The 12,195-nt window shown below is 38.5% G+C and overlaps 1 protein-coding gene across 2 annotated transcripts; it reads left to right on the top strand.

The window, feature by feature from the left end:
* On the top strand, nucleotides 1–11,984 carry LOC139968919 (sodium/hydrogen exchanger 9B2-like). Of its 2 annotated transcripts, none has more exons than XM_071973536.1 (10): nucleotides 1–138; nucleotides 959–1,272; nucleotides 2,719–2,995; nucleotides 3,730–3,905; nucleotides 4,924–5,030; nucleotides 5,409–5,555; nucleotides 5,686–5,794; nucleotides 8,195–8,331; nucleotides 9,326–9,403; nucleotides 10,452–11,984. In XM_071973536.1, exons 2-10 carry the CDS (start codon nucleotides 987–989, stop codon nucleotides 10,641–10,643), a joined length of 1,509 nt encoding a protein of 502 aa, XP_071829637.1. In that variant the 5' UTR covers nucleotides 1–138; nucleotides 959–986; the 3' UTR covers nucleotides 10,644–11,984. The 2 variants fall into 2 exon arrangements, with proteins under 2 accessions (XP_071829637.1, XP_071829636.1); XM_071973535.1 differs by having other exon boundaries at nucleotides 120–258.
* Nucleotides 11,985–12,195: the final 211 nt, after the last annotated feature.

Genomic DNA, 12,195 nt, shown 5'->3' with positions numbered 1-12,195 from the left:
CAGTACATTATTGTGGCACCAGTTGCACAAAATACTGTCGGCCTCGAAGGTTGGCATAGCTATCGCAGACGTAGCCTAGCCGATTTTAGGGCGGCTGAAGTTAAGTTGACAGTTGATCAAGCTGTTTGGTTTTCGTGGGTAACTTTCCTTAACAATTTCAGTTTTATGGGTTATTTTTTTAGACTTATCCTATGCAGCAAAATTACAGCACTGGCTTTGAGTTTGAGTGTGACAGTGTAACAAGACAAGTGTAACAAGGTAAGGACAAGGCTAGTGAGCCTATTTGTCAATATAGGCCTCAATGATAATTTTTTGGTCAATAGAAAGTTTGATTCTACCTGGCCTATCAGACCATATTTTAATCCATGAAAAATGATACTGATTAACCCCCCCTCCTCCTCCACCTATTTCCCTATGAATTTGAAGTCTGGTGGCTGCAGGCAATTGCTGAGAGCCTCTTTCATTGTTTGGTTGCAGCAGGATGAGTAAAGTAGCTTGAATGTAATTACATTTGCAGGTGAACAAAGACCACCTGAAGCTACCATATCATACACTAATCTTCAATAATACCACATTCCACAATATTCCAAAATATATCCTTGCTCATGCATGGAATATAGACTGTTTATTTGCTTTACTAAAAAATTAATTTGATAATAACTAGCACCAATTTTAAGTTCCAGTGTCACATATAAGCACAGGACTCTTTCATGCAGTTTTGTGCAGACTTGACTATACAGTATTTGAATGCGAAGTACAATTTGCCATATGACATAAACGACATGTCTTCTCTATATATATAAACTGGAACCCTCAAATGCCATATATATATATATATGCTAAATATACAGTTCTGTATCATAATAAACTGAGCCATCTGTGTGCAAGGTTCTTGACATTTTATATTGTGTATTAATGTATGTTTACATACATGTGTACATTGCTATTATCTTCATAGAAGAGAGAAAAAGGAACCAACATGCACTATGGCTGAGCCTGAAGACCTGTCTGAGCCACAGTTTGCCAAGCCCCTCACCACTAATCAACGCTCACCGAAAAGGAATAAACGTGGTTTCACATGTCCACCGCTGTACATTATCACTAAGGTCATCACTTTAGCATTTATTGGTATATTGTTATGGGCATCACTCTGGTCTGTGATTGGCGATGATGCATTGCCAGGCGGAAATCTCTTTGCGCTCTTTATGTTGGTGGTCATTGGGGAGATTGCAGGATTCATTGTGGAGGCAATTCACCTACCAGGCTTGCTGGGTAAGTTTAGCATTGCCTCCAAGTTCTCAGAGGAAGTAACTTGGTCATCTATGTGGTACTTCCTCTGAGTTTTTTTCCCCCCGCAAGGCTGTTGAATATACTAAGCTTACTGATACTTCTAATAAACAGGGAGAAACCATAAAAGGTACACTACCTGTATAGGCCTACTGTATACTGATTTGATAATGAGCATGTGCGCATGTGATTTCATTGCTTAACTTTTTCACAACCGTAACTACCACAGAATTAATAAACATAATTAATAAACATTCAGTAGTAATTAATGCAATAATGAGTATTTCAGCTACTCTATAGATTATAATTTTGCCTTCTCAGTTGCCTCACCCACCTTCCCCCTTTTTTTTTGTGGTATATTTCATATCAAAGGCATTAACAACCAGTCAATCCCAGAAGGGTTTCTTAACAAACTGTCGTTACTACTGTACATTTCTATGTGCGATATGTATGTACTGTGCATGAGTCACAAAATAAGTAAAGTAAAATATACAAAACTTGGTATGTTAAGAATTAACATTGAATAGCTCTGTTACAGACAAAACGCAAAAGCATTTTCTTAGAAGAGAACTATTGTTTACATTTAATTTTACATTCTGTTAACAGCCAACTCTTCTTACAGTCTTTATACATTTATGAATATTTAGCAACTATTTCACAGCTAGATGTTGCCCATATAAATGATATAATCCATAAGTTGGAAACTGAAAACCAGATTTTGGGGGCTAAAATTATGGTGCAAAAATCATCAATATGTACAGTTCCTATGAACTAACAATCTATTGTTGAAGGTCAATATTGAGCTGAACTACTATTGAACTACAGTCTACAATAATTGCAGTTAAACTGTTAACCCCCCCCCAAAAAAAATACAAGGGTGGGGGAATTTGATTGAAACAAGCAATTTTGCCTACTTTAGTGGCTAGTACCTATCCAATTGTTCAATAAAGTCTCTTAAAAGAAGAAATTTTGAAATCACAAAAATATTTTTACAGCTTATTGCATCCTACTTATTATTAGAGAAATAATGAGTTTTTTTTTTGTTTTTAAAATATTCAGATGTGTTGGATGTTATTGTTTTCTTCATTTTTTTTTTCCAAATATTTGTTTTCCTAGCTAGTTTCCTAGCTTAGTTTTAGGCACCCTTTTTTTAGCTTTTAAGTTCTAAATTGTCCTGTTGGATACACTTAAAGAGCCATCACTAACTGTGAATGTGTTATTGTGTGTAATGTAGTGGTAAAGATATTGCATTTTCTCTGAACATTTTGTGGCTTTTACCCCATGGCTATTTGACTCAACTTTACCGTACTGGCTCAAAAACGGAAAAAAATGACCTGCATTATAATATGTTTTTTTTCTGTTCGTTTCGTTTTCGCATCGTTTATGAAACATAACATTTATATTTATATGTAAATTTTGCCCACATCTCAGGTATGTTACTGACAGGATTCCTGTTACGTAACATCCCTTGCAGCAGTCTGAGACTGGCCGACGACATAGATCCGTGCTGGTCTGCAACGTTACGAAGTATGGCTCTGGTCGTGATCCTACTCCAGGCCGGGCTGGGTCTCGACGCTGCGGCCTTGAGGAGATTGAGCTTGGTCTGCGTCAGACTCTGCTGTCTCCCCTGCTTAGCCGAGGCAGTCACAGCCGCCATAGCTGCACACTTCATTCTTGGCTTCCCATGGTTGTGGGGCCTCATGCTCGGGTGAGTCACTTTTCATGAATAAACTTTAGGTTTATAAGAAACATGTCGCTTAGTTATACAATTCAGTATACATTATTGGACTATATAGGAAAATGTTTGTAGCCTGATAAGCTTAAAATTGTTTGAACTGAATTTGAAAGAAACTTGAAGAAGATATTGTATCATGTTATGTTTTAAGGGTCATGCATACCCTAATATGTCTTTAATCTTTTGGATTTGTAACTGTGTATGACATCACTTTAAAAGAATTGAAATATTTTTTTTTTTATGGATACTGGAATGTAAGTTTACATATATATATATATATATATATATATATATATATATATATATATATATATATATATATATATATATATATATATATATATATAAATGCACTAAAATGAAATGTTAGTACTTTTAAGTAAGTTTACATATATATATATATATATATATATATATATATATATATATATATATATATATATATATATATATATATATATATATATATATAAATGCACTAAAATGAAATGTTAGTACTTAGTTAATTAAAAAACAACTTAATTGCATTAATGTTAGCTCTATAATATTCCATTAACATACCCTATCTTATATTCTGTTGTTTCATAAATCTCTCAATAAATGCCCCTTTCTTGAGCACTACATACCCTTTAACTTGTTATACCTGACCTCATCTTAAAGATATTTTGTCTCCAGCACTCCTAACTGAATCAATCGCTCTTATTCAGATTTGTTCTAGGAGCGGTTACCCCAGCGGTCATCGTTCCTTCGCTGATGTCGTTGCAAGAAAAAGGTTACGGCAAAGACCAAGGTATTCCGACATTAATCATAGCTGCTGCTAGCTGTGATGACGTTCTGGCTATCAGTGCCTTTGGGGTCGTATTAGGAATGGCATTCTCAACCGGTAAGTCTCAATCATCTTTCCCCGACCTCCCCCTCGCCCCCCCCCCCCTCCGTTTTATAACATTGTAACTAAGAATGAAGGTAATATTTATATCAGGCAAATGTCAACAGGACTCCCATATTTGCAAAAATTCAAGCCTTCACTGTACGAGAACATGGAGGTGCCAGGTAAGAAAAGGTTGTAGAAAATCTTGTTTCTGTATTTACACCATCTATTGGTTTTGGACCAAAGAACAAGAACACAGCCATCCGAATGAAAGAAACTTGAAGACCAAAGAAATGGTTTGTTCCGAATCATGTATGTGATTGTAAAATGTGGTGGACACTCTTTACATAAAAGAGTGACACCATTAGGTTACCTGACCCCATTCTTAGCATCAGGTCTCATTCCAGGAGGGTGGGGTTGTCAGGTCTAATCCCAGGAGAGTGGGGTTGCCAGGTCTCATCCCAGGAGGGTGGGGTTGCAAGGTCTCATCCCAGAAGGATGGGGTTGCCAGGTCTCATCCCAGGATGATGGGGTTGCCAGGTCTCATCCCAGGAGGATGGGGTTGCCAGGTCTCATCCCAGGAGGATGAGGTTGCCAGGTCTCATCCCAGGAGGATGGGGTTGCCAGGTCTCATCCCAGGAGGGTGGGGTTGCCAGGTCTCATCCCAGGAGGGGGGGGGGGTTGCCAGGTCTCATCCCAGGAGGGGGGGGTTGCCAGGTCTGGAGCAGCCTCCCAGTATTTAAGTTTCCCACGTTCTAGTTTTAAAGCTTCAGAAAATTTGTTTGCTATTAAACCTGAAGGAGCCATTTTACTGAACTATATTCACATTATGAAAGGCAGGTGCCCGTCAACCTGTGATCCCGATGTGTTTTGATCTAAAAAAGGCTCTTGGTTTATAATGTCAGACCAAGTCATGGTCTAGGCATATTTAGTTTAAGCTTGTTTGTAATTATTACATTGCCCAAATGGAGTCAAGTATAATTATTATTATTATGAAGTTTTATAATCATTATAATGTCATCATTTCTTTTAGGTAATGTCATCTTTAGTATCTTGAGAGGACCATTAGAGCTGGTGATTGGTTTGGTCTATGGCCTATCGGGAGGTGTCTTAGTGTGGTACATTCCCCATGACAAGAAGGTAATTTTTGTTAACATTTTATTGAAGATAAACTAAACTAAAAAAAAAAAATCAATTTTTCTCAAGAAATGTTACCTGATTCCCATTTAAATACAACCTGTAAGATTTTGATTGCCGAAGTATTAATTTTGCACATTTGATTCTTCTGTGATACAAAGAATGTGATATGTTCCATACCATAAACTTTAAGCTGAATATCTGGAGGGTGTCGGTTTGACTTCCAGATCCAGAAATATTCCAGACTGTTGATCAAGAAATCGTTGTCAGCCACTGGAACTATCCCTTTAAAAGCTCCTAGCTATTATTTGATTAAAACTTTCCATTACCATGCGTGAACCTTCACCAGATGAACGATAAATTTACGTTCTCTCTCTCCAGACAGCAAGCCAATTGAGGTTCATCTTTCTCGTCTCTGGAGGTATACTCGCTGTATTTGGGAGTGACTTGGCTGGTCTACCAGGAGCTGGAGCCTTGGGATGTTTGACTCTAGCATTCGTAGCTGGACATGGTTGGAAAGATTCCAAGGTAATATTCAATTATTCAAAGAAACTATATTCGCATGCTTGGCTTTGAATTATATTTGTTCAAACAATTTTACAAGTTTGAATCTTTTCATTCTTTCTTCGTTCATTTGTTTGGACCATATCATCTGTAGGAACCAGTGGAAGTGCAGTTGAATCATCTGTGGCTCATGTTCCAGCCACTGTTGTTCGGACTCATCGGTGCCGAAGTACTCCTGGAAGATATACAGCTGTCAACATTAGGCAAGTAACATGACTAAAATACTGCCCGATTGAATGCTAACTGACCTCAACTAGACTGTCATAATGTGGATTGAGTGTTTGAAACTGACCAAGCATTTAGCAGTGTGCAGTGGTCATGGTGAAAAGTGCCTACTGTAGCTTGTAAAACAGCTTGTTAGGCAAGTAACAAGGCTACATACTGCCCGATTGATTGCTATCTGGCCTCAACTAGACTCTCATAATGTTGATTGAGTGTTTGAAACAGAGCAAGCATTTAGCAGTGTGCAGTGGTCATGGCTAAAAGTGCCTAGCTTGTAAAACAGCTTTTAGGCAAGTAACACGGCTAAATACTGCCCAACTGAATGCTAACTGACCTCGACTAGACTGTCATCATGTTGATTGAGTGTTTGAAACAGAGCAAGCAGTGGCAGTGTGCAGTGGTTTTTGCTAAAAGTGCCTAGCTTGTAAAACAGCTTATTAGGCAAGTAACATGGTTAAATACTGCCCATTGAATGCTAACTAACCTCCAATAGACTCTCATAATGTGGATTGAGTGTTTGAAACAGAGGAAGCAGTTGGCACTGTGCAGTGGTCATGGCTAAAAGTGCCTAGCTTGTAAAACAGCTTGCTAGGCAAGTAACACGGCTAAATATTGCCCAATTGAATGCTAACTGACCCCGACTAGATGGTCCTAACGTGGATTGAGTGTTTGAAACAGAGCAAGCAGTTGGCAGTGTGCAGTGGTCATGGCTAAAAGTGCTTATCTTGTAGAATGTTACCAGTCACTGGAAAACAGCTTTGCATGGTGGTTAACAGACAGCATTGGCTGCATCCTCTCAAATTCATTCAAATTGGTCACATCTTATACCATGTTTGTCTTTGGCATGTTTGTCAGTCAAATCGAATTGATCTTCACATTCAAAGCATTTCAACATGCCTGAATATCAGTAAAAAAAATTCCAGCCTACAAAAATTGTTTTTGTACAGAATATCAAATTATATTTTTAAAGAGAGTGCCATTTTGTACAAAGCGTCAAATACTTCCCATGTTTACTTTAGGATGAGTTTATGCTGAATTTTAGTCTTGGTACATATGTCAAAGTGTAGCGTTATGTTTCTGTAGCTAACCTGTATTCTGGTTTTCAAGATATTAAGCTGTTAAAAGTAATTGATCCTTGGAATGCTCCTTTAAGGGTTAATTGTACTCAGTGCAGGCCTTCATGTTAATGTCAACCCATTGTCTTAATAAACACGTGTGTTCTTTTATGTTCTCATATAAACTACAGAGTATTCTTGGATACAATCATCAGCACATTTTGCCCTGACGAAATTGTAAAGCAAAAATATAACAAAACTGTTAGCGAACTGCTTATCCACTAAAGAGCCTGTGTAAGAGAATGTGTAAAAGATGGAGGGCCTAGCAGGATCTTCTTCAGAGGCTGAATGACAAGTTACAGTAAACAGAAGGGGACAAATACACACACAGAATACAGACAGGTTAATGAGCACGGTGAACACAAAAAAGAAAGATCCAAATAAAATAAAACTGTTAGCAAACTGCTTATCCAATAGAGAGCCTGTGTAAGAGAATGTGTAAAGGACCAACTCACTTTTACACAAATGAGAAAGATATAAGAGAAAGATGTAAGAGGATTAGTAGACAAGGGATGGAGAGAAGAAAGAAACCAACCGGGGGGAGGGGGGGGAGGAGGAGAGGTAGGAGAAAAACTGTAGAGGGACAAAGAGAGGATTAAGGGCAGAGGGTGGGGAGTAAACTATAGAAGGACAAGTGTGGAGAAAAAAGGTGGAAGAGAGCTATGAGAAGAGGGGGGAAAAAGGGTGGAGATGGAAGGGGGGGGGGAGGAGAAGAAAGGTTAGTCATGTCCTTCCTGAATGTTGAGCCCATTAGGTTGAATGGTGGGAAGGCGTTGCAGTGTCTTTGTGCTGCTTCGAAATTGTAAAGCATCATAAACACATTATTTGGGTCTGTGACAGTTTGACTGTTTCCTATTGAGTTTTGTGTTGAATCTGAAGGACTAACCTAATAGTCTATGTGTTAAACTATTAACTAGTCAAGCAACTTAAAATGATGAGCATGGAATGTTTATATAATTGCCTCATAAATTTGAAGGTGTTATAGACATACAACAAAGACTGATTTTGCTACTACATATCTAAATTAAATGTTATGCCTAAAGTAACCCCTTTAACAGGAATTCCTAACAATGTGTTACAAATTAAACTGAAATAATAGATTTTTTATCACCGTCGTTGACATTTGTACTTTTCTGCCAGCGAGGTTCACGTTCATGACCTATGGTGTCATAAAAAAAAAGCTCTAAAATTGCATCATTTTGTTTTATCATAATTTTGTTTTAATCCTTTTTGTGTGGGTGTTTGTTTTTTTTCCCCCCTCTGCAGGTCTTGGGCTAATCACCTTGTTCCTTGGTCTCATAGTCCGTACAATTGTGTCCGGTCTTGCTGTCACTAGAGCTGGCTTAAACACCAAAGAAATAATTTTTGTAGCCGTTGCATGGCTTCCTAAGGCCACCGTACAGGTAAGAGGTGGGTTACATGATTACAGTTCTAAAAGCTTCAACACGAAACTCCTACATATTAGGTCTGGGTGGGATTTCAACTCGACTGCAGTTGAATTTGGACTTATTAAGGAGGTGAATTACAAATCAGGGAATTTGGTCCTGACTCAAGCACGTAGCGAAGGGGGGGGGGGGGGGCGCGAAGGGGACAACCGCTTGAGCAATTTTTTTTGTATGTTTTAATGATATCGCTAGCAATTTCAAAATAGAAAATGCTTAGATGCAACTAAAAAGGCCTGGGATGTGCCATTTCCAGCGATCTGGGAGGCATTTCCGGCAAAAATTTTATTGTACGCTTCGCGCCAACTCATGGTGGCGCTACGCTTAGATAGTTTCCAATGCCGAATCTACGGCTCTAATAGTTTGCCTACAGGTTCGCCCCTCCCTTGGCAAATTCATCGCTATGCGCCTGTCCTGACTCCCTACTTGCTATACCCAGAAGGAACCTTTGCTTGCATAGTGTTCCAATTGAGGTTCAAATCATAAATATGGGAACTTCAGCAATATTTTTGCTTCTTTTAGATGCTCCATTGCTGTAACATTCAAAGTAGAGAAGACTAAAATTAAAGAATGGGAAGCAAGTTTATAAGAAATTAAGGTGAAGAAATATGAAAAAATGGCATAAACACACAAATTGACATTTTAATAAATGATCTATTCTATTGAATTGCATTCTGTACGATGGGATTATCGATGACTTGAAAATTCTTTAGGATGAGGTCGGCTGGGTTACGTGGACACAAATATATTTTGGCCAATTGACCTTTATTCTTCTTAGCGATTTGTTGAAAAGTTAAATCTTGTATGATTTAACAATCTACATGTACATTTGCAGCCATCATGAAACAGAAAAAAATATACCTTTTGACAATGTGCTGTTTTCAATTAAAGGAATTTCATGCCTGAAGTGCCTTCATAAGAAGATTATTTGATTTATTTTCTTACTTCCTGTCAGGCTGCTATTGGGTCTGTTGCCCTGGAGACTGCAAGAGGTAAATCATCGTATGAACATTTGGAAGTCTATGGCTCTCAGGTAAGGCATTCTGCATGCTGTTCTGTTTAAAGTATATCAACATTCTGTTTAAAGTTCAACGTTCTGTTTAAAGTATATCAACATTAACATGCTGAAGTTGTTATATATACTCTTCTGGTTCATGTAAGCATGCTTCTTTCTTGGGAATAGCTGTTCTTGCACTGGTAAGGCCCTTCCTGAAATGGTAATGCTGTTTTACGCTTTGTTACCTCTATTGCACATTATGTCTGCAGACTGTGCATGGATTAAGCCAGTATGTTTCCAGTATGTACCTTTACTCTTATCTCTTCTTCGTTACTAGATCCTAATCTCTTCTTTGTTACTAGATCCTAATCTCTTCTCCGTTACTAGATCCTAATCTCTTCCTCGTTACTAGATCCTAATCCCTTCATCGTTACTAGATCCTAATCCCTTCTTTGTTACTAGATCCTAATCCCTTCTTCGTTACTAGATCCTAATCTCTTCTTTGTTACTAGATCCTTATCTCTTCTTGGTTACCAGATCCTAATCTGTTCTTCGTTACTAGATCCTAATCCCTTCTTCGTTACTAGATCCTAATCTCTTCTTTGTTACTAGATCCTTATCTCTTCTTGGTTACCAGATCCTAATCTCTTCTTCGTTACTAGATCCTAATCCCTTCTTCGTTACTAGATCCTAATCCCTTCTTCGTTACTAGATCCTAATCTCTTCTTCGTTACAAGATCCTAATCTCATCTTCGTTACTACATCCTAATCCCTTCTTCGTTACTAGATCCTAATCTTTTCTTCGTTACTAGATCCTAATCTCTTCTTCGTTACTAGATCCTAATCTCTTCTCTGTTACTAGATCCTAATCTCTTCTTCGTTACTAGATCCTAATCTCTTCTTCGTTACTAGATCCTAATCTCTTCTCCGTTACTAGATCCGAATCTCTTCTTCGTTACTAGATCCTAATCCCTTCGTTACTAGATCCTAATCTCTTCTTCGTTACTAGATCCTAATCTCTTCTTCGTTACCAGATCCTAATCTCTTTTTCGTTACTACATCCTAATCTCTTCTTCGTTAATAGATCCTAACCATCGCCGTGCTGAGCATCATTCTCACAGCACCGTTAGGAGCTGTGCTCATCTCTCTCCTCGGTCCTCACTTACTCCAGAAGAGTGCCGGGAAAGTGGAAGAGGCGGGTAGACAGCTGAAGAGGTCCTCTTCTGGAGAGCGAGATGAAGAGGATGAGGAACCAGAGACAGCTGCAATGGGATGATGAGGTATATGTCTGTCATCTTAGTGATGTACTTCACATGGCTGAGTCAAAATGACCGTCCATCTACAACAGTGCAATTAACAAGCAGGAGCCTTGAATTACAGTAATATTTACTTAAGCAGATGAATGGTCAAACTGGTGATAGATGTATAAAGCCATGTCAGGAATGTGGTGGACTTAACTGAGTTGTTGTCACAGTTTCTCAGCCGAGTTTAAACGTGACATAAGATACATGAAACATGCTTCATCTGACATTACATGGGAAAAGGCCATGTAGATTAACCAAAGTTGCTACGCTTTCAGCTTGTTTGACAAATGAATGGCGACCAGAGTTCATAAAGCCCAAAACTGCTGTGTTTATTGTCAAACATATAGATCCCTGGGACAGTTATAAGGGCAGCTTCAAGAGGAATTTGTAAAAAATAAGAATTAAAAGTTTAAAAATATGCATTACTCTGGCTCTTACTGTGTTTTTCATAAATAACAAAAAAGAAAGCAACATAAAACGAAAGCAACATAAAAGAAAGCAAGATAAAAGGAAAGAAGTGAAAACTTCAGGTGTTGCGTATATTGAATGAATGGAGGTAGTGTCAGGACATGAGTAGGACGTAGCAACATTGAAGGACGTGGTGTTTTCATCCCCGTAGGATGTTCTACAGAGGTGAAGTAACGGATTGAGCTCAGGTCTTTCTTCAGCTCTTAATTTCATGTTGTCGAGGATGTATTCAGATTGTTCCAGAAGAATTATACTTTCAGTGTTGCATATGCTTCATCAGGTGTCAAGTTTCCCTATTTATGGTGCAATCTGCACTCGGTCATCAGATAAAACAGAGTGACTATCTGTGCTAACGTACAGGGTGTAAACCACCTTCATATCATATTATTTTCCAAGAGTTTTCAATTTTTGACAACCTCATTAATATTCAAGAAGCAGTTTGCTGGGAGCATACCAAAGATATATATATATATATATGTATAGCTAGCCATTGTGGCATGTGTTGACGTGAGGCTGGCACCGCCTGTTCTGTGATTAAGTTTGATTGATTTGTAGAGTAGAAATATTTAAATCCTACAATATGCAAGCTCCATCTATGAGGAACTTGTGGTATTCGATCGTACAGTATTCTTAGTTGTGAAAGGGATGGATGAAGGGAGGGAGGGGTGGGGGTTGGAAGAGCTCCATCTGTGAGGAACTTGTGATATTCGATCCTACGGTATTCTCAGTTGTGAAAGGGATGGACGGAGGGAGGGGTGGTGGTTGGAAGAGCTCCATCTGTGAGGAACTTGTGATGTGCAATACTATAGTATTCTCAGTTGTGAAAGGGATGGACGGAGGGAGGGGTGGGGGTTGACTTATGATATGCAATCATACGGTATTCTCAGTTGTGAGGGGATGGATGAAGGGAGGGGTGGGGGTTGGAAGAGCTCCATCTGTTAGGAACTTGTGATATGCAATCCTACAGTAATCTCAGTAAGAATTTTGTGTTATCTATCATTTGTTGCATGAAATAAAGATATTTATGACAATCATTGAAGTTTATTTGGCCTATTC

The sequence above is a fragment of the Apostichopus japonicus genome, chromosome 6 (genome assembly GCF_037975245.1).
Source record: "Apostichopus japonicus isolate 1M-3 chromosome 6, ASM3797524v1, whole genome shotgun sequence".
Classification (NCBI taxonomy): Eukaryota; Metazoa; Echinodermata; class Holothuroidea; order Aspidochirotida; family Stichopodidae; genus Apostichopus; species Apostichopus japonicus.
The sequence above is the reverse complement of the archived record's forward strand: the minus strand, read 5'-3'. Positions and strand labels throughout refer to the sequence as shown.

Bases quoted from the DNA above. Each gene is read 5' to 3' on its own strand.
- LOC139968919 (XM_071973536.1), top strand. From the start codon at position 987: ATGGCTGAGCCTGAAGACCTGTCTGAGCCACAGTTTGCCAAGCCCCTC. The intron at 3,906-4,923 runs GTAAGTCTCAAT...CATTTCTTTTAG, and splicing joins AGGAATGGCATTCTCAACCG to GTAATGTCATCTTTAGTATC. The intron at 8,332-9,325 runs GTAAGAGGTGGG...ACTTCCTGTCAG, and splicing joins TTCCTAAGGCCACCGTACAG to GCTGCTATTGGGTCTGTTGC.